The 23,072-nt window shown below is 39.6% G+C and overlaps 1 protein-coding gene across 1 annotated transcript in view; it reads left to right on the top strand.

Annotated features, from left to right (window-relative positions):
- The window catches only part of PRKG2 (protein kinase cGMP-dependent 2), a 115,717-nt gene extending 96,913 nt beyond the window's left edge, over nt 1-18,804 (top strand). Inside the window, exons 17-20 of the mRNA XM_055588906.1 lie at nt 1,981-2,103; nt 2,805-2,867; nt 13,511-13,577; nt 15,766-18,804. Of these exons, the coding sequence (XP_055444881.1) occupies nt 1,981-2,103; nt 2,805-2,867; nt 13,511-13,577; nt 15,766-15,861 (349 nt within the window). The 3' untranslated portion in view covers nt 15,862-18,804. The remainder of the gene's footprint in view (nt 1-1,980; nt 2,104-2,804; nt 2,868-13,510; nt 13,578-15,765) is intronic.
- Nucleotides 18,805-23,072: the final 4,268 nt, after the last annotated feature.

Here is a 23,072-nt window from a genome sequence, read left to right as displayed (position 1 = left end):
CCATGAAGTGATGGGACCGGATGGCATGATCTTCGTTTTCTGAATGTTGAGCTTTAAGCCAACTTTTTCACTCTCCACTTTCACCTTCATCAAGAGGCTTTTTAGTTCCTCTTCACTTTCTGCCATAAGGGTGGTGTCATCTGCATATCTGAGGTTATTGATATACTGTATTGGTGTTTTTCTTTCAGACTTACTTCGCCCTGTATAATAGGCTCCAGTTTCATCCACCTCATTAGAACTGACTCAAATACATTTTTAATAGCTGAATAATATTCCATTGTATATATGTACCACAACTTTCTTATCCATTTGTCTGCTGATGGACATCTAGGTTGCTTCCATCTCCTAGCTATTGTAAACTTTCTTATTCATTGTTGCAACAGTGGCCTTGAAATACTCTCTTTTCTGTCCCCATGCTAGAGTCTCCAGCTCAGTATCTGTTGCTGGATCCTTCTTGTCCTCCTGACCTCAGGTCACTTCAGTCCTTGACCTGTTTTCTACCTATTCATTCCTTGGGTGATAACGTCAAGTCCCCTGGCCATAAATGCTGTCTAGAATTCCTCAGAACCACACCTCCAGCCCTAGGCTCTTCCCTGAATGCCAGACTCCTAAGTTCAACTGTTTGCTTAGCATCTCTATTTGGATGTTCAAGACATAACTCTTGATTCTCTTCTTCATAACCTGCTCTGCATCCTGTACTCCTAGCCCACTCCAGTCTTAGTAAAAATAGCTCAGTTCCATAGATCAAAACACTTTGTGCTTAGTCGCTCAGTCACTCAGTCATGTCCGACTCTTTACGACCCCATGGACTGCAGCCCGCCAGGCCCCTCTGTCAATAGGGATTCTCCAGGCCAGAATACTGGAGTGGATTGCCATGCCCTTCTCCAGGGGATCTTCCCAACCCATGGATCGAACCCAGGTCTCCTGCATTGCAGGTGGATTCTTTACCAGCTGAGCTACCAGGGAACCCCCCAAAACACTTTAGCATCATTCTTGAATCCTTGCTTTCTCCTGCATACCACATTCACCCCATTAGCAAATCCTGTTGACTTCCTTGGAAATAATCTGGAATCCAATCACATCTCCACCTTCACCACTACTGTTCTTGTCTAAGCTACCAGCCCTGCCTTCCCCCACCACTAGAACCATCACAGTTTATTTTCAACACATTTTTTTTTGTTTTGTTTTGCTTTTTGTTTTTTTTCTACCTTTTGGTCATACCACCTGGCATGCGGGATCTTAGTTTCCTGACCAGCAATTGACTCCACGACCCCTCCAGTGGAAGCATAGAATCTTAACCACTGGACCACCAGGGAAGTCCATCAACACATTTTTAAAACCTTACTTTGGGTTTTGTAAATTAGAACACATTCCCAGGTCCTTCCCATAGCCCACCGGGTCTACAGTCATGTGACCCTCATCTCTTATCCTACTGTCCTGCTTACTAACTCCACCAGCAACACTGTCCTCCCTGTTCCAACAATAACCCACGTCCACTCCTGACTCCTTGCTGTCTTGGAATTCTTTGTCTACAAGAGAACAGTGTGATTCATTCTCATCTCTGCTTAATTGTCAGCATATGAGAGAGGCTTAGTGGGTTGCCATTTTCTTCTCCAGGGGATCTTCCCGACCCAGGGATTAAAACCATTCTTCTGCCTTGGCAGGTGGATTCTTTACCACTGAAGCCCTTTTACTATCCATTGTGTCTAAAAACATCACACCTCTCTCTCACTCTCTGTCCTCCCCTTTATTTTTCTTTTCAGTGATTATCACCACCCGATAGATTACCTGTATGTCTATGTGTATATGTGTGTATTTTAAGTGGTATTCAAGTAATGAGATTATTTTCTAGCATATGTGCAGATTTGCTATAAAACAACCTATGAGAGAGAGGGAAGGAGGGAAAGAGGGAGGGTGGAATATTAGCTGTAAATGTGTCTCAGATGTGGGTCCTAATGTCCTATTTTGGCTTTTCTCTAGCCCTCCTTTTTCTGGGATTGACCAAATGATGACCTACAATCTGATTCTCAAAGGCATTGAAAAAATGGATTTTCCCAGAAAGATAACAAGACGACCTGAGGATCTGATTCGGAGGCTTTGCAGGTGAGAATGACTATTAAAAATCCTTTGTTTTTAAGGAAGGCTTCTTATTTCTGCTGCGATTTTAAAGTTAGATATGTATTTACTTATAGTACTTTTCTATGTAGCTAGAGTATATTTAAAGAAAATCATTTCTACTTTGGGCTTCCCAGGTGGATAGTGGTAAAGAATCCGCCTGCCAATGCAGGAAACATAAGAGACACGGGTTTGATCCCTGAGTTGGGAAGATCCCCTGGAGGAGTGCATGGTAACCCACTCCAGTGTTCCTGGAGAATCCCGTGGACAGAGGAGCCTGGCTGTCCCTAGGATTGCAAAGAGTCAGATATGACTGAAGTGACTTAGCATGCACCTACATGTTTTCTATTTTATGGTGTGTACTAGGAGTTTGAATTTCCTTCATATGATAGAACCACAGTACCTTCTTATAGTTTAAAAGTTATCCAGATTATTCAGGGTATCTTTGAGAATCATCTTTGTCTGCTATATACTGGGATATATAGATACATATATTCATATTTCTGACTGTAATTGGACTGTGGCTCCTCCAGAGAGGGCATATGTTTTCTGTCTCCCTATACACAAATGTGCCTGGTTTATACATATTACTGACAAAATGAATGAATGGATAAAGAAAAAGCATTAAATTTTAATGTAAAATTCACTCAAGCATAATTATTATAAGCTGACTTAAAATTTTTTTGTAGGCAAAATCCAACAGAAAGACTGGGAAATCTGAAGAATGGAATCAATGACATTAAGAAACACAGGTACATATTTCTCTGCCCAGAAAATATAGAAATATTTTTAAAGTGTGGTCATCTTGAAGCTTTTCTCAGTATGCTGCAAGAGCCCTCCCCAGACACTCAGTTTACCCTTTCTGGTGCTTTATTTCTCATCTGTGTTGTACTAGCTGCAGTTACAAAGATCAATATCAGTGTGGTTTCGCCAGTGCTGGAAGTTCCTACCAAGTACGGATAAAATTACAAAACAAATCACAAAATTACATATTGAGGTTATAGCAACTTCGCTTTTTATCTGCTGCTATCTTTATTATTTTCCAATATTATCTTGGGTTCTGTAAAGGAATCAAATCCTAATTTTGACATTTGATTTGCAGTTAAAGTAGGATACTATCATTGTTATCCATATTCAAGAGAATGGGTTAACTAAACCAACTATTAAATAGCCTTCTATTTCAGTTTAATTGATTTTATACATTAATTTTAAACATAATTTTCCTTTGACTAGCTCTCCACATTTTATTTTATCATTATTTTTAAAATTTATTTCTTTTAGTTGGAAGCTAATTATTTTACAATACTGTAGTGGTTTTTGCCATACACCGATATGAATCAGCCATGGGTGTACATGTGTTCCCCATCCTGAAGCCCCCTCCCACCTCTCTCCCCATCCCATCCCTCTGGGTCATCCCAGTGCACCAGCCCTGAGCACCTGTTTCATGCATCAAACCTGGGTTGGTGATCTGTTTCACATATGATGATATACATGTTTCAATGCTCTTCTCTCAGATCATCCCACCCTTGCCTTCTCCCACAGAGTCCAAAAGACTGTTCTATACATCTGTGTCTCTTTTTCTGTCTCACATATAGGGTTATCTTTACCATCTTTCTAAATTCTATATATATGTGTTAGTATACTGTATTGGTGTTTTTCTTTCTGGCTTACTTCACTCTGTATAATAGGCTCCAGTTTCATCCACCTCATTAGAACTGATTCAAATGTATTCTTTTTAATGGCTGAATAATACTCCATTGTGTATATGTACCACAGCTTTCTGATCCATTCGTCTGCTGATGGACATCTAGGTTGCTTCCATAGCCTGGCTATTATAAACAATGCTGCGATGAACATTGGGGTACATGTGTCTCTTTCAATTCTGGTTTCCTCGGTGTGTATGCTTAGCAGTGGGATTGCTGGGTCATATGACAGTTCTATTTCCAGTTTTTTAAGGACTCTCCACACTGTTCTCCACAGTGGCTGTACTAGTTTGCATTCCCACCAAGAGTGTAAGAGGGTTCCCTTTTCTCCACACCCTCTCCAGCATTTATTGCTTGTAGACTTTTGGATAGCAGCCATTCTGACTGCTGTGAGATGGTACCTCATTGTGGTTTTGACTTGAATTTCTCTGATAATGAGTGATGTTAGCTCTGCACATTTTAAAGTCTCATATTGTACTTTACTTTTTCGGGTAAGGTACATTGATTTCCACAAAACCTCAAACCATGTTTTATCCTTATGTAGTAATCTAATATGCACCTCTTCAGGTCTGTGAATTTCTAAAACTGGCCTTTAAAACCATCAATAACCTCCACAACATAAAATCTCTGATTTGTTTGCATGTGTGGAAGTTCAAGCCTTGGAGTTGTTTGTTTGTTTGTTTTTAATCTATGCCTGGCTAAATCCTGCCATCCTCAAGATGTTTTGCTTTTGTGCTTGAATTGCAAATAGAGACTATCAGCTCTTGATAGTACAAAAAAAAATAAATTTGAGAATTTCATTTGTGAAAACCTTTGAGCACACTGCTGTGTTCACTTTCAGAGAGGAAAACACCTCTCCATATTTTATTTCTCTCTGGATGTTTTTACTGAAGAATTAGAGGCAAATCACCACAGGGTGAAAATAAAGGGAGAGATGCTGCTGAATAGAAACACTGTCCATTTTTCTGAACAGTAGTGGTGCAGCTAAAAAAAAAATCCTGGGCTGCCAACCCTGCTCTATCTATTCATGAGCTCTCTTGAAATAAAGCCATGTATTCAACATTGTAAATTCATATTGGGCTCTTCCATAAGGAGTCAGGATATATCAGGAAGAGGGTGGGGAGCAGGGAAGAGATGGAGACAGACAGACACATCTGTGGATTTCAGAGACATCAAAATGCTTAGAGTGTTTGACTGTTCTTTATTCTTAGAGCCTTTGGATTGTCTTCAGTGTAAAGTTTATTATTTATCTTAGATTCCAATTTCTCTCTCTTCCTACATGCTGTTATCACAGTTTCTTCTCTCATGATAAAAAGACACATAAATATACCATTCTTATTGAACAAACAAAAGTCCTGCCAATTAAAGTCCCTCTTCCAGTGTATTGTCCTCTTTTGTCTCATTAAAGAAGCATCTTCATGGCTGCTCTGAGGTAGTTGGAAAATAGAAGTGATATAATTGTTAACAGGTTCCAGTTTTATCTCTTGCTTCTCATTTACCTGAGGCTCATTTAAATGTAACTGTCAAATTGGAATTTTATGCACATGCAAATTGATGCTAAAGGACTTTCTCAATTTAGTGTGGTAATGAAGAATTTTGAATTCCCTTCCCCATAGGGATTAATTTGCCCATGCTTTTTAACAGACGGTGCTTTTTGCCAAGTAGCTGAAGCATCCGTGTGTAGGGCAGAGTTCACTAATAAGATGCACCAAATTTACACAGTGCCTTCTGGTGAGCGCAGGGAGCTTAAAACCATTATTTCATCTTATTTTCATAGTGATTCTTAGGATACAAAGCTGGGGCATGTGGGGCTGAAAAATAGATCTCTCTCTGCTTTCAAATAGGAGTGTTCTAGAACCTTCTATAGGAGAAGGCAATGGCACCCCACTCCGGTACTCTTGCCTGGAAAATCCCATGGATGGAGGAGTCTGATGGGCTGCAGCCCATGGGGTTGCTAAGAGTCGGACACGACTGAGCAACTTCATTTTCAATTTTCACTTTCATGCATTGGAGAAGGAAATGGCACCCCACTCCAGTGTTCTTGCCTGGAGAATCCCAGGGATGGCAGAGCCTGGTGGGCTGCCATCTATGGGGTCGCACAGAGTCGGACACGACTGAAGTGACTTAGCAGCAGCAACAGCAGAACCTTCTATAAGTCTCCAAGGCATATATAGCTTCTCTACCCAGGATATTCTTGGATTTTTTTTTTTTTTTTTGAGAAAACATTCTTTCTGGGCTTCCCTGGAGGTCCAGTGGTTAAGACTCCTTGCTTCCAATGCAGGGAGCACAGGTTCAATCCCTGGCTAGGTAACTAAGATCCCCACATGCCACACATCGCTGCCTAAATAAATAAATAAAACAAAAAAAATTTCTAAAATTTGCTATCAGATTTTCCAGCTCCTCTCTAAGGTAAAACATTTTTTTTTCTTAGAAAGCCGTTTACTTCAATTTTGTTTTTAAAAACAATACAGTTAAACATGTTCTATTGTCAAATGTTTGTCCAGTCTGTGTTAAATCGTCTTTCCTAAAAATAGAGTTCCTCTCTCTCCTTTTTGTGAGTTAACTTATTAACTAGGTACCAGTCATGCCTGTCTAAAAAGAGGGATAATATATTTGTAGGGTACAATTAAATCTTTCCTGCTAGGTCCAGGAGTAATTTTTTTCCAGTCTCATAATGTTACCTTTAATATTTCGAGTCTCTAGAATTTTGCTCTCAAGAATAGCTACAAGTCTTCTAAAAATGAAGAAGCAATTTATGTACAGTTGCTGCTAATATTTCTTTAGTGAATATTTTTCACACACGAGTGCATGCTGGCACTTGGATTACTTAAAATGTGGTTAGTGTCAAAAAGGCCAAGTGTTAAGTGAATAACCACTCATGTTAAGTAAATATTGCCATAAGTCAAATTGTAACAAGTACTCAACAAGAAATGCATAGGCTCTTTGATTCAGTGGAGTAACAGTAATGATTTTTATTAATATTTATGGAGTAGCTTCTGGGTAGAGAGCATTGTAAAATATGTGAAAAGGAATTGTGGCAGACTTTGGTGGTAAAAGAAACGAATCCACAGAACTGTGTGCCCAGAAATCCCTAAAAATGGAGCCTCAGTCTGTCCAAAGAAGCTGATGGGTGGATCAAGCAGAAGATTTCTGCGGTTTTGCAGCAAGGACAGGGGAAGTCATACAGCTAGCACTGCTGTCTGACTCCCACTCTTTGCTTAAAGACTCAGCAACTTAGGCAAAAATGGCACTTTGGGTGAAGAATGGCATGACATCTGAAATGGAATGTACTAAAGCCTGCCCTCTGTTTCTAGTACTTTTTCTCTTGCTTAGCTTAGACTTAGGATGGGACATCCAGTCAAGGAGTGACCCCAAACCGTTCTATGTGGGAAGAGATTGAAAAAGGTAGAAAAACCTAACTGTGGGTCCAGCTGACAGACAGAAGAATGTGAAGGTCTCATAAAACCTCCCAGCCTGCCTTGTCACACCTCCCACCACTCTCCCATTGCACAACCCACCCCCCACCCCCGCCTGTGGATATTCTTCACATAGCAGCCATAATTGTCTTAACATGCTTAGATCGCATCACTTCCTTCTAACTTTCTGCTGGTTTTCCCCTAAGCATAAAATCTTGATTCCTTTCTATGTTCTACAAGACCCTACAGGATCTGGCCTCTGACTGGTTCTCAGACATGATATGTTTTTCTAGTTTTCCCTCCATTCACTACACTTCTGCTCATTTCATCACTTTCTTCCATTTAGAAAGCCGTTGACAGAAATCTATCCATGGCTTCTCCATTCTGTTCATTATGGCTTTAATTCAGATATCACTTCTTCAGATATCAGTCTGGCTAAAAAGCAGTACCTCCAACCCATCCCCATCCCAGTCAACCTCTACCATTTTATTCTCTTATGTCTTCTCTTTATTCTCTATTACTTATTAGTATGTGAAACTAATGTAAGTATTTGTAGTACTTACTTGTTTGTTTACTTGTGACCTCCTACCAAAATAAAAATATCTTAAAAGCAGGGTCTTTGTTGTTTTTGATTCCTGGGACCAAATCGACTTTCTGTACTTTTATTTTTAAGCCCTGGATTGGTGCTTTTTCTTTTCTTTCTTCTTCTTTTTTTTTTTTTTTAGGTTTTTATTTTGTATTGGTGGTATAGCTGATTAACAATGATGTGGTAGTTTCAGTGAACAGGGAAGGGACTCAGCCATACGTATTCATGTGTCCATTCTCCCCCCCAGCCCCCTCCCATCCAGGCTGCCACATAACATTGAGCAGAGTTCCCTGTGCTATACAGTAGGTCTTTGTTGGTTATCCATTTTATTAATAAGTATATAGCAGTGTGTACATTTTTCTTGACTTACTGAAGTGACTTCAGTGTCCCAACAGAAAAGATCAGTATTATACAAAACAGTATTACTCCATGTGCTTCATAAGATTCTAAGAGACAGAGTACATTTTTTTTCTGTCTGAGAGAAGCAAGGTCTCCTCATTTCTGGTGTTGAATCTCCAGCTCACCAAGCCTGGTATGTATCCCAAAAACCATATCAGTCCTTTTAGATTAATGATTTGGAAGCAATAAATGAAAGAACTTCATCTGGCCTTCAGATTCATCCCATTACAGATAACTGTAAGATACTTTTTCTCTTGGAGCTTTTTAAATACATTTCATCCAGAGCATCACAGTATGGCAATGTGATGCTGTAAGACATGATAGTTAGAGATCCTGTGTAAACGTGTCCTCTTGTTGTAGACTCATTAAGTTATTCAACAGACATTTATTTGAGCACCTGTTTTGTTCCAAGTGGGCTTCCCATGGCGCTGGTGGTAAAGAAGCCACCTGCCAGTGCAGGAGACATAAGAAATGCAGGTTTGATCCCTTGGTTGGAAAGATCCCCTGGAGAAGGAAATAGCAATCCACTCCAGTTTTCTTGCCTGGAGAATCCCATGGACAGAGGAGCCTGGCAGGCTGTCATCCACAGGGTCACAAAAAAAGTCAGACACAACTGAAGCAACTTAGCATGGACTGTTCCAAGTGTTAGTGATGCTTCTTTGGAAACGAGCTTGCATCCCTGCCATCGTGGAGCTTGCATTCTAGTTGGGGAGAAAGAAAATAAAGAAGATATTATAGCTACGTAAAGTGTATAGTAGAGATATTACAGAGCGTTAAGTACTAAGGAGAGAAAATAGAGAAAGGATGGGATGTAATATGCAGTGGGGTTGGGGGTGGTGGTGTGGGGAATGGGGAAGGTTTGCCATGTTAGACTGGATGGCCAAAGAAAGTGAAAGAATATGAAGTCACTCAGTCATGTCTGACTCTTTGCAACCCCATGGACTGTAGCCCACCAGGCTTCTCCATCCATGGAATTTTCCAGGCACGAGTACTGGAGTGGGTTGCCATTTCCTTCTCCAGGGGATCTTCCCGACCCAGGGATTGAACTTGGGTCTCCCAAAGAAGGCCTCTCTAAGAAATGACCTTTGAGAAAATATCTGATACTGTTGAGGGAGCAAATCAAGTGGAAATCTGGGGAAAGACTCATTCATTTACAGGGGCTCACATGCAAAGGCCTTGAATTGGGAGCATCCCTAGCTTGTTGGAAGAATGTTGAGGAGACAAAGGCACAAAACAGAAAGAAAGAGAAAAGTAGGACAATCGTAAGGTGGGGGAAGGGTGGTGGTTGAAAGGATGATTTTGTACGTCTTTGGGTTATAATAAAGACATGGTGAAGACTTTGCCTTTTACACTAAGTGAAATTGAAAGCATTGGACAGCTTTGAACAAAGGCATGATGTGACCTGACTTACATTTTCAATGATTGCCTTTGCTGCTGGGTTGTTTCCCATGGACAAAAGTAGAAGGACCTGTTTGCATGCATGTGTGCACTCAGTTGTGTCCGACTCTTTGCACCCCCATGGACTGTAGCCCTCCAGGCTCCTCTGTCCATGGAATTCTCCAGGCAAGAATACTGGAGGAGGTTACCATTTCCTAGTCCAGGGGATCTTCCTCATCCAGGGAAGAGACTCCCACATCTCTTGAGTCTCCTGCATTGGCAGGGGGATTCTTTTACCCCTGAGTGACCTGGGAAGCCCAGAGGACCTGTTAGGAGGTTATTGCAATAATACAGGCAAGAAATACTAATGGCTTGGTGCATGATGGTAGAATGGAGGTATTGAGTATTTGTAGGGTTCTGAATACCAATGTATTTTGAAGATAATGCTGACTAAATTTGCTCATGAACTGAGACAGGATGTGAGACAAAGGATAACTCCAAAGTCTTTGGTTTGAACAACTGGAAGAGTTGAGACAACTTTATTGAGGAAAATTTGGAGCTTCAATGTGTACCTGATTGTTGCTAGATACCCATTAGGCATTCTTTGGGGTGATAGTGAATGGCAGTAATGGATATGAGCCCTTAAAGCAACGGGGTGGGGAGATCTTGAATGGAAATAGAAATTTGAGAGTAATCAGTTCGTACATGCTATTTAAAGCCATAAGACTGAATGAGATTACCTACAAAGTGAGGGTAGTAGAAAAATGAACAGGTCCAATGACTGAGCTCTAGGGCACACCAACTTCATATGGAAATAGCAGTGGAAAAGGAGAAAAAGTACTCAGGAAGGTAGGAAGAAAGCCAGAACAAGAGTATGTCTCTGGAGCAAAGCAAAGGAAGTGTTTGGATAAGTGTGAGTGATGGGTAAGTGTGAGTGATGAGCTGTGGCAAATGCTGATAGCAGTGAGGTTAACCGAGGCAATGTCATGGAGTGGAGAGGGTGAAATCTGACTGAAGTATGCCTAGGAGAATATGGGTAGTGTCGACTGAAGCAAAACACACAACCTAAAAGTTGCAAGTTAGGTTTTATTCAAAGACCTTATTGAGGACGATAGCCTGGGAGGTAGCCTCTCAGCTATCTCTGAGAAACTGCTCCAGAGAGGTAAGGGAAAGCTGGGACATATAGGAGTTTTTGCTTAAGAAAAAAGCATGTAGTAGGACATCAGAAGATTACTGCTGAAACAGGGTAGGGCAATCTAGGGGTAGAGGAGTAAGAATTTACCTACAAACTATTAGGTATTAGGTAAAGAACAAGCTACAAAGATATATTGTACAACATAGGAAATATAGACAACTTTGTAATAACTATAAATGGAGTATAACCTTTCAAAATTGTCAATCACTGTATTGTACATCTGTAACATATAATACTGTACAGCAACTATACTTCAATTTAAAAAAGAGAGAAAAAACATTTATGGCTAATCACAAATAAAAGACATCACAAGTCAATGATTTTACTGCTTTTCTATATATGAGAAGAAGCAAGAGTCTGGGCATCTTCTTGAAATTATTATTTTGGTATATATCTCAACTATCTAGTGCCAGTATTATGTTTTACTCCACCTCAAATTCCTTGCCAGGTGGCTACAGTGGCTGATGGCTTCAGTGCAGGCAACATTCAGTGTTTACTGGAATCAGTTCAGTTCAGTTGCTCAGTCATGTCCGACTCTTTGAGACCCCATGAACTGCAGCACGCCAGGCCTCCCTGTCTATCACCAACTCCTGGAGTCCACCCAAACCCATGTCCATTAAGCCGGTGATGCCATCCAACCATCTCATCTTCTGTCATCCCCTTCTCCTCCTACCCTCAATCTTTCCCAGCATCAGGGTCTTTTCAAATGAGTCAGCTCTTTGCATCAGGTGGCCAAAGTATTGGAGTTTCAGCTTCAACATCAGTCCTTCCAATGAACACCCAGGACGGATCTCCTTTAGGATGGACTGGTTGGACCTCCTTGCAGTCCAAGGGACTCTCAAGATTCTTCTCCAACACCACAGTTCAAAAGCATCAATTCTTCGGCACTCAGCTTTCTTTATAGTCCAACTCTCACATCCATACATGACCACTAGAAAAACCATAGCCTTGACTAGACAGACCTTTGTTGACAAAGTGATGTCTCTGCTTTTTAATATACTATCTAGGTTGGTCATAACTTTCCTTCCAAGGAGTAAGTGTCTTTTAATTTCATGGCTGCAATCACCATCTGCAGTCATTTTGGAGCCCAGAAAAATAAAGTCAGCCACTGTTTCCCCTGTTTCCCCATCTATTTCCCATGAAGTGATGGGACCAGATGCCATGATCTTAGTTTTCTGAATGTTGAGCTTTAAGCCAACTTTTTCCACTCTCCTCTTTCACTTTCATCAAGAGGCTTTTGAGTTCCTCTTCACTTTCTGTCATAAGGGTGGTGTCACCTGCATATCTGAGGTTATTGATATTTCTCCCGGCAATCTGGATTCCAGCTTGTGCTTCTTCCAGCCCAGTGTTTCTCATGATGTACTCTGCATATAAGTTAAATAAGCAGGGTGATAATATACAGCCTTGACGTCCTCCTTTTCCTATTTGGAATCAGTCTGTTGTTCCATGTCCAGTTCTAACTGTTGCTTCCTGACCTGCATACAGGTTTCTCAAGAGGCAGGTCAGGTGGTCTGGTATTCCCATCTCTTTCAGAATTTTCCACAGTTTATTGTGATGCACATAGTCAAAGGCTTTAGCATAGTCAATAAAGCAGAAATAGATGTTTTTTCTGGAACTCTCTTGCTTTTTCCATGATCCAGCAGATGTTGGCAATTTGATCTCTGGTTCCTCTGCCTTTTCTAAACCCAGCTTGAACATCTGGAAGTTTGTGGTTCACGTATTGCTGAAGCCTGGCTTGGAGAATTTTGAGCATTACTTTACTAGCATGTGAGATGAGTGCAGTTGTGTGGTAGTTTGAGCATTCTTTGGCATTAGCAGGCAGCAATTTTTTTGTCTGCAGTCGATACAGGGATTAGGTTACTCTTTCAAGTTTTCTTCCAATGAGAACAGAGAACTGGAGTGAGAGTTGGAGAAAAGTTCAGATGAAGGGAGAGTGCTTTGTGGTTGCAAGAATTTCATTGTTTCCACACTGATCTGAATGCACCAGCAGAGAAAATTCAGGAGAGGTGAGATTTTAAGGAGCATGTTTGAATAAAGAATGTCTACAGGATCAAGTACACAGTAGAGGGGCTGACCTCAACTGGAAGCAAAGGCAATGCATTCATGGCACAGGAGAGAAGGGAAACACACAGATGTGGGTACATAGGCAGGTACATAGGAGAAGGAAATGGCAACCCACTCCAGTATTCTTGCCTGAAACATCTCATGGACAGAGGAAGCCTGGCAGGCTACAGTCCTTGGGGTCGCAAAGAGTCAGACATGACTTAGCTCCTGAACTTGCATGTAGCATTATGCTGATGAAAAATCGTAGGAGTTCCCTTTTCTGCTCCAATTTTCTTCATGAAATAGGAAGCCAGGCTATCATTGGGAGTGAGGATGGAGAGGAGTTTCTGAAAGTTTGAGGAGAGAAGACAAAGAATGAATTTTGAGTCTAAAAGGGTGTGGCAATGAGTGGAAAAACAGGGAGATCTAGACTGACTGCTGGAGACACTAAAGCCCCCTCCCTGGAAGTTCGTGGGCATGGATTTAATGTGAGATACACACGCGCGTGTGTGTGTGTGTGTGCGTGTTTGTGGGCACAGTGAGTATTTCTCTCTGATTACTTACAGCTACACCATTGTAGGCAGGAAGCAGGCAACAGAATGGGTTGACAGATAACATGACATGCTAATAGTGTATCAGATCAGTAATATTTCTCTGTGCTTTTCTCATTTCTCAGGTGGTTAAATGGTTTTAATTGGGAGGGACTGAAAGCACGAAATCTTCCATCACCTTTACAAAGAGAGGTATGGTAGCTGATATTGCTCTCTTGATTTTTTTCTAGGTGTTTTTGTAAACAGATTTTAAGTGTGTGATCATGTGTGCACACTCAAGTGTATGTGTATAATAGATCTTAAAAATGTTAAGTTTTTAAATTTAAGTTAAAATGTCATTGCAGTTGTGATTCTATCCAAATATGATTCTATTACCTGTTCAATGGACCTTAGCTCAACTCTTAGGAATGCATTACATGTGAATCTAAGTAATGAAGGAGACCAGGTTGGATCCCTGGGTCAGGAAGATCTCCTGGAGAAAGGAATGGCTACTCACTCCAATATTCTTGCCTGGAGAATTCCATGAACAGAGGAGGCTGGTGGGCTGTATAGTCCATGGAGTCAAAAAGAGTCAGACATGACTCAGTGACTAACACTTTCATTTCTAAGTCCCAAGGTCATCAGTGTTGGTCAGGCTGAAAGATGGTTCTAGAAATATAATATGAACCTATATGCAATTTAAAATCTTCCAGTAGCCATATTTAAAAGGGTTAAAAGAAATAGGTGAAATTAGTTTTAATTATTTTACTACATTAAGGATTATTATTTCCACATGTGAAAACGAAAGTGAAAATCAGTCGTGTCTGACTCTCTGTGACCCCATGGACTATACAGTCCATGGAATTCTCCAGGCTGGAATACTGGAGTTGGTAGCCATTCCCATATCCAGGGGATCTTCCCAACCCAGGGATTGAACCCAGGTCTCCTGCATTGCAGACGAATCCTTTACCAGCTGAGCCACCAGGGAAGCCCTTGGTAGCACCAGGGAAGCCCTTACATGTTATATTTCAAATTGTAACCAACACAAAATATTAATGAGATCTTTCTAAATTTTCAAAAATCTCAAGTGGATTTTCCACTTCTCATCACATCTTAATTCCGACTAGCTACATTTCCAGTGTTCAGTCCCTGAGTGTTGCTTTTTGGACAGAAATAATTATTTTTAAAATAATTTTAAAATACAGACAGAAATATCATATCATTCATTTTTCTCTCTGAATGCCTATCTCCATATTTCCGTTAGATGTTCCCTATAAAATTTTATCCTAATATAAAAGATTTTTATGCTGGAAAGCCTTCTTGCTCATCCTTTAAAAACTTTAAATTTTAATTTTTTTTAATTTAAAATTTTTGTGAGAGTAAAGATTTTGTTGGCAACACAGATATTTCTTCTGAATTCAGTTATAATTACATTTTTGTAAGATGCAGTATCAAACAACATAAATACATTATAAATTTTAAAGTAATTATTAAGCAAAATGCTTTGAAAAGAAATTATTTAATGTACTTGAGGATAAATATTATTTATGAATAAGTGGAACCAGATTCCACATCAGTTCTATTTCTCTTAAAAATTATTTTTATATATTGGGTTGGTCAAAAAGTTCATTCAGGTTTTTCCATACCATCTTCCAGAAAAACCCAAATGAACTTTTTGGCCAGTCCAATAGATGAACATGCTAAGAGTTGTGTTCACGTAAATAAGTAAATAAGAGTGGAGGGTTTTGTAATAAAATGTCACTTTGAACACCTGAGTAGTCTCCTTGTCTCTCCAAAACTCATTATGATGGATTCTAAATAGTATTTTCAATTATCTACCAGCTGATAATTCAATTAGATACTAATGAAAATTGAAGACTAAAAATTGGAAACCACTTGATTTACAGAGTAACTGAACACCAGAGTCATTTCATTCTTTCAACGAAGTCATTCAAAACAAACATTTTGAATTTTCCCATTGTTTGAACTTCTGGAGACTTTATATGGGTCAATTAGCCATATAAAATTTCGATTGATGAGAAACATACAAAATGGAAGAAGGATTCTGACCCATTTTTAAAGAAAAAGTATTTCCTTTTAAAATGTTTTCCAGTTTGAAAAATAGATATCATTTTTTTCACCTTTTCTTTCAGAAATAACTTCTCAGGCCAGGTAGCTCCTATCAAAGGTAATTCTGGAATCCAATCCATTGTTCTAAAGGGGAGATCTCATGAGGTTGAGAGTGTGATTCAAAACTGATAACTGGTCATCTTTTCCTTATGCGTACCTTACAAGTGGCTGCAGTATAAAATCAGTGTTCAGATACAGGGAGCATTCCCATGTGTTCTAGCATGCTTTGTCAACATTATCCTCACCTTTGGTTTCATCTTTTCTCTACTAGCTCAGTGGACCCACAGATCACAGCTACTTTGACAAGTATCCTCCTGAAAGGGGGGTGCCTCCAGATGAGCTGTCAGGCTGGGACAAAGACTTCTGAGAGAAGGAAAGATGATCACTGCCTACAGAATCGAGAGGACTAGAAGTCCTAGCAATCCAACACTGATCATTTCTCTTTGGAGTTTGACACTATCTTTTGGAAGACCATTAGAGAAACGAAATCCCTACCCATGATCTGGGGGTGGGCGAGAGTGGGTGCAGAGGTGGTTCTGAATTATAATGTCTCATTTAGATGCTGTGAATTATTCATGTGTTCCATTCTTTGCTTTTCTCAAATGTTGAAGGCTGTCTTAGTCCCCTCTTCGAAGTCAGAACCATTTTTGTTAAAGGGACATTATCTTCTCTGCAATCTATTGCTCCATCCTTATCATTCTTGTCTTGTTTAAGTCCTAGTAAGGTTTAAAAAATGTCTTGTCCTTGAGCAACTAGGTCATTCAAAGAGAAGGAAGAACAAGGGTTAATTTTGGAAAATTTCCCTTTCCCAACAATCTCACGTAAGCATCATGGCATCTTGAAATTGTGGTTTGCAGGAAACGTGGTAGTCAATAGAAATTCTTGATTTTCACCTGCATTCAACCTAGAAATAAATTAATATGCTTCTGAAAGTAGTCTGGGGAAAGGCAAATTTGAATATTAGTCCTTGGTACCACTTCCTAACATAAATGAGTTAATTCTTCCTTCCAGGTAATTATATTGTATTGGAGAACTTAGAAAAAATAAACAAAGCAAAAAATATTTTTTATTTTCCTGTGACCAGCTGTGGTACCTCAGAGACTTTGCAAAAGTCTTGTGAGAGGTGGTTGTAACGTGTGGTTAATTGAGGGGCCTTTGGAAAAGTTTTATCTTACATATTAAATATTTTCACAATCAACTTAGAAAACATACAGAAACTAGATTGTGAAGGCTTTTCCTTCCCCTTACCTGTGGAGGAGAAAAACTTCCAAAAGGTCAAAATGTTGACTCTTTGAGACTCTGAGATATTTTGGCCAGTTCTGTGACTGTTGCTATTAATAAACCAAGAGTATAGAATAAACACAGTTAATTTTTAATGAAAATCCCATTGGCAAATATTGATGCAAACCAAAATCACTGTTGCATTAATAATTTTTTAAAAAGATGTGTGAGTCATGGGACTATTTATAATTTTAGATATTTAAGGCAGGCCAGCCGCTCGAGAAGTAATGCCCAGTAACAAGGACACCCAGCATCAAGTCCCCTCCTGTCTCCTCTGTAGTCTTCCAAATGATGGGTAGATTTGTTTCAATAGTGTTGGATACCAGTGCCTAAGAACTTTGCTAGTAGAATGTTTTTATGTATCAATCACGATTATTCTCCCTCCCTCCTTTCCAAATGGATAGGAAGCCGACTTTCCACCTTTCTCATCTAGCAGAGTAAAAATAACGTTTCTTCTGCATTGAAAAGTTCCATTAATGAAGCTTCTGCATTGTTCAAGCTCCTGGTTATATTTCCATATGCTGATGTTCTATAGGAAAAGCAACCTCTACCCACACTCCACCCATATTTTCAGCATTCGGAGAATCAGTTATCTGCTTTCTGAAGTGTTAAAACAGATGAGTGAGGCCCCACCCAAGAAGGTGCATCCTTAACAAATTATATTTCCACATTTAGAATCTTTTTGCTGAACCAAAGAATTTTTGTTTCCTGGAGTAGTATTTTTAAAGTTGTACATAGATGAAGCATTTTTAATAGGATTGACGTAACCCGCTTAATGAATTTCTAAGATTTTTTAAAGAGTTTTATTTGCATTTGGTTTGTAAGCACTGTATGTTTTTCCATGTATATATTTTTCAATTACCCACCTATAAATGTAGGAAATTTGTGTATTAGGTTAATATTAGAACTGTACAGTTATACTAGCAATGGTATTCTCAAAGGTGATCAGTAGTTGTAATTCAAAAACAACTTGCATATATACAAATAAAAACCAACTTAGAGTACTACAAGTTTACTTTGGCTATGACTGGCCATGCCATTATATAATCTCCACATGTGATTTTATTGGGTTTCCTTTAGAGTACTTTATAAAGATGAAGAAATGAGAGACCTAACCATAATATAAACCCAATTCTATTTTGTAGCTGGATGACCTTGGGAAAATGACTTCACTTTTTTGAGTACTAGCTTTCTCACCTGTAGAAAAAGGCACACTAAAATAATACCTATGTTAGGGACCTGTTTTGGGGAGTAAGTTGATAGAGAGTCCTTTACCAATTTCAATGAAATAATCAATGCTGCATAGATGGAAAGTACTGTTACTATCTCTGTTAGAATTAAAGGGGCCTTAATAACCATTTAGTCCTGAACTCTGTGTATCATTGGTATCTGTATGCCAACCATATCAATTAAATACAATGTCAATCTTTTCTTTTTGTTTTAAATCATGAAGTAAAGATAGTTAAGCTTTAGTGCATATGAAGAGTTAATCCTCACCAAAATGAAGTGCTTATTAAGAGCTCACTGCGCACCTAAGTTTCTAAATTTTAACTTTTTATAAATTAGATATGTAGGTATTCTTAGAAAATACAGAAAAGTATTCCCCTATATACAGATCCTTCATATTCCTAATCATTAAATCATTCCTAATCTGTCTTTTCTGGGTAAAATGTTGATTTTTCATTCTTGAGCCTCTTCTCTGTGGGGTCAGCTTTTCACAATGGTAATTTCCTATTTTCTCTAAATATTAAAATGTCTGGGGTGAGGAAAATGTTGTGATGAAAAGGAAAAAATTGGGAGTAAAATACTATGGGTTTGAATTCCTGCTCTTCCTAGATATGTGTGACCTTGAATAACAAACCACATATTTATTCATCTATAACTTAGAGGTGGTACATGTAAAGTTTTGGAACATTGGGCCAAAATATTATTTCTTGTAGGTCATTGATAATAACCATTTGGAAATAAATATATACATATATATCTTTTGGTATAATAATAAACTCTTATTTTTTATTGCCAAGTATTATACTAGGAGTATTTACATCATTATTTCATTCACACAAGATTCTAAAATAATTATAAAACACTGATTATTAACTGCCTTGAAAGCTAAATATTGGCCTCAAATATGCCTTTCATTTTCAATTTAGCTGTGATGGTTTTTCATGGCTTAGTTCCAGTTGCTATAACAATATAACAGATTCACCCACAACTTCTTAGTTGAGCTTCCCTGGTGGCTCAGACGGTAAAGAATCCACCTGCAATGTGGGAGACCTGTGTTCAGTCCCTGGGTTGGGTAGATCCTTTGGAGAAGGGAATGGCCACCCACTCCAGAATTCTGGTCTGGAGAATTCCATGGACAGAAGAGCCTGGCAGGCTACAGCCTATGGGGTCTCAAAGAGTGGGACATGACTGAGTGACTTCCACTCACTCACCTCTTAGTTGCTTGGATTCTTCTTCTAGATTCGGTGGGTCAGGAATTTGGACAGCACATGACAAAGATGGCTTGTCTCTGCACCACAGTGTCTGGGACGTCAGGTGGAAAGACTGGGGTGACTCAGTGGCTGAGAGCTATAATTACCTGAAGCCTTGTTCACTCATGTATCTGGAGCCCAGGCTGGGACTACTCAAAGACTAGGACTGCTGTCCAGCGTGCTTACACATATCCTCAACGTGGTTTGAATTCCTCACATTATGACATCATTAGGGTAGTCAGACTCCTTTTGTGTGCCTTTGAGAGCAAGAGTTCCAGTCAACAAGGAGAAGCAGCACTAAACTTTATGAACCAGAACTCATCACTCCTGCCATATTCTACGGGTGGAAGCACAAGCCCACCTGATTTGTGGGGAGGGAACAGAGGCTCCGTTTCTTAATGAGAGTTTCAAAGAATTTGCAAGAAAGTTTTAAACCCACCACAACCCACTGTCTGGCCACAGGCTACTTATATTACTACCTTATGCAAAATGAATTCATTCCCTCTCAAGAGCCTCTGTAAAAAGATCATCTCATGATATCAGACTCAAACTCAAGGTCTGGGATCTTGTCATCTAAGTTCCATTCAGGTGTGGATGAGGACACCTCAGATGTGATTCCTTGGATATATTCTTTTAGGTCGAAACGCCTGTGACCTAAGTTAACAAGACATCTATTCTTACACTCACAGCACTGAATGGTGAGACAACCAAAGGATAACCACAACAGATCCTTGCATTCCAAGAGTGAGAAAATTAGAAGCACAAAGCCTTCCGTAGAATTCTGAAATTTAGTCTGATGCATGTTACCATTTCACTGCTTAGGGCTCAGTCCCACTCCCTGTGAGCTGTTTGCCATAGCTCTTGGCTCCACCCTGTAGACTCTTGGTTTTGCCTCTGAGCTACCCCCCCCTTTTTTTTTCTGTAAGATATGGCTAGTATTTGCCACTGAGGAGACTTCTTAGCCTGTTTCCCGACTGTACATGTTTGATGGTAGAGATGCTTTTTTCAATTTGTCTCTCTTTCTTTACTCTAAGCTGATATATTTTCTTTAAAAATTTGGTGAGTTTCCTATGTATGAATTCATGATCCACTCCATTAGGCAAAAGCTACATGCACAAATCTTTTCTGTGAGGACGTTATGGAAAAAATGATGCTTAGAAGTTCTATTTTTTAAAAATAGAAGATGTGTGTAGCACATGCTTAAGATATTGAGAAAGCCTTTTGCCTATTTGAAAGGCTTGGTAGTCAGCCTCAAAAATGCTTTCCAGGGACCTCCTTGGTGATCCAGTGGCTGAGACTCTGTGCTCCCAATGCTGGCGGCCCAGGTTTGATATCTGGTCAGGAAACTAGATCCCACAGCCGCAACTAACACAGACCACATGTCACAGAGAAGATTGCATATCTTGTGTGCCACAACTAAGACACAAATGAATAAATAAATATTTAAAAACAACAACAGAAAAAAAAAAAGATGCCTTTCAATGAGTCCAGCTTATGGTGTTCATGCCCTTTTATAATCACCTTCCCTTGAGTGTTGACTGAATCTAGTTATTTCCTTCTACAAATAGAATAAAAGTGATTGGAAGTCGCTTCTGAGATTATGTTGCAAAGTGAATCTGCTTCTGTCTTGCCTGCCTTCGCTTTCTCTCTCATTTGCTTGCTCCGATGGAAGCCAGCTGCCATGATGTGAACTTCTCTATGGAGGAACTCATGTGGCAAATAATTAAGGAAACCACTGGCCAACAGCCAATAAGGAAACGAGGCCCCCAGTCCCACAGCCTGTGATGAACCGAATTCTGCCAACTGCAAGTAGATACTCCTTTGATTGAGCCTCCGGATGAAAATATCACCTTAGCCAGTACTTGGTCAAAGCCTAGTGAGAGTTCATGAGCCAAAGGAGCCGAATAAGCAACTCCCAGATTTGGGACCTGTAGAAATGGTGAAATAAGAAATGTGTGTGTAGGAATTAAACCACTAGATTGGGAAGGAAAGACAGACATGAAGCGGGAGAGACAAGAACAAAGTGAACAGGAGAAGATAAACTGGCAAACCAGAACCCATAAAGACAAATGAGGATCTATGTCAGTCTTTCAAGGTTGCTGACTTTGGCCATACAGATGGCTTGTGGGATGAGCTGACACTTTTATACACCTGGCTCAGCATTGGCAGATGCCAAAGGAGCAGTCTGGCTGGAGTTGGAGGAACCACAAGCCTGGCTACTGCCCTTCACCACCAACGCTAGCCAGTGTATCAACAGAAATGTGCACGAGGTGCCGCTGTGCTTGGCCTTGCGCCGATCTCCAGAATATAAATATGGCTGCTACTCACTGACATTTGAGGTGTCTCACAGATACAGGCAGATGCCTCTTGTGGCAAAGTCAGACTCAGAATTGCATAGAGAAGGGAAATCTGGGGAATATATTTCTGGCTTAGCTGAATTAACACAGTACAAAGTCACTCCATTTCAAACCTATATATATCATTATTCTTATGTAATTTATTTAGAATCTTTAACTAATGAGATCTGCTTCCTGTCTTTCTACCCATTTTCACTTATCAGTGTATACAGAGCACAGGCCACGTGACTCACCTAAAACCGGCAATATCCATTTGTCTCAGGCGGTTTACAGACAAGCTCTACACTGAGTTCAACCTGGAGCATTTTCAGTTTTGGAAAGCATACAACCAAAACATTTTTGTTTATTTAATTGTTTGTTATGAATTTAAAAAGGTATAATAAAAATAACAAGAAATTTGTTTTGATAAATATTAACTTCCTCAGGAAAAAACCAGGTGGACATGCATTAAGAAAATAAGAAGCAGGACTTCCCTGGTGGTCGAGTGGTTAAGAATCCCCCTGCCAATGCAGGAGACACGAGTTTGATCCCTGGTCTGGGAAGATTCCACATGCCGCAGGATGACTAAGCCTGTGTGCCAAAACTGCTGAAGACCATGCCTAGAGCCCGTGCTCTGCAACAAGAGAAGCTACCAAAATGAGAAGCCCTTACACCACAACTAGAGAGTGGACCCCACTCACAGCAACCAGAGAAAGCCCATGTGCAGCAACAAAGACCCAGTTCAGCCAAAAATAAATAAATGGACTTATTTTTTAAAAAAAGGGAAAAGAAAATAAGAAGCAGAAGAAAATATGAGCTCAAGGAAGACACTGGCAATGTATCAATCCTGGAAACCAAGTAGACCGAACAGGGTAAGAAGAGTGAAAATATTCAGGTATAACTAGAAATACTTAAAAATTTGATCCATGAATCAAGGCCAAAGAAAGTAAAGAAAGGCTAGGATTAAGAGGAACCCTCTTATACTCAGGCATAGTGAATGTGAAGAAAAGTATTTAATGTGTTTCTTAATTGATTCATTCAACACTTATTAATTAAGCACTGTTCCAGGCACTCTACTAGGCACTGAGGGTACAGCAGAAGGACCAAATTCACAGTCCTAATCTATATTCATATTTACTGGATGACCTGGTAGGTGAACAGTGATGATCTCAAGGCAGTGTGATCATGGATATTTTTATCTATTGCTACATTTTATACACTGAACTTCTATTTTATGATCAAGAACATTTACTTTAAAAAATACACTTGAAACAGAGAGCTAGGCTAGATACTAGAAAAATCACTGAAAAAAAGAAAGGACTGGGGAACATCAAATACAGAGTCCACTCCATCAAATCACTCTAAAGGCAGGTGACTGACATACCCTATCAGGCTTGTCCAGCATTAAGCTTTTACTTAAATCTTTGCCTCAAACTTTTACAGATGCAAGTTAAGGCTTTTGGTTGTTAGCAGCAGGTGATTTA

The sequence above is a fragment of the Bubalus kerabau genome, chromosome 7 (assembly GCF_029407905.1).
Source record: "Bubalus kerabau isolate K-KA32 ecotype Philippines breed swamp buffalo chromosome 7, PCC_UOA_SB_1v2, whole genome shotgun sequence".
In the NCBI taxonomy this organism is placed as follows: domain Eukaryota; kingdom Metazoa; phylum Chordata; class Mammalia; order Artiodactyla; family Bovidae; genus Bubalus; species Bubalus kerabau.
The sequence above is the reverse complement of the archived record's forward strand: the minus strand, read 5'-3'. Positions and strand labels throughout refer to the sequence as shown.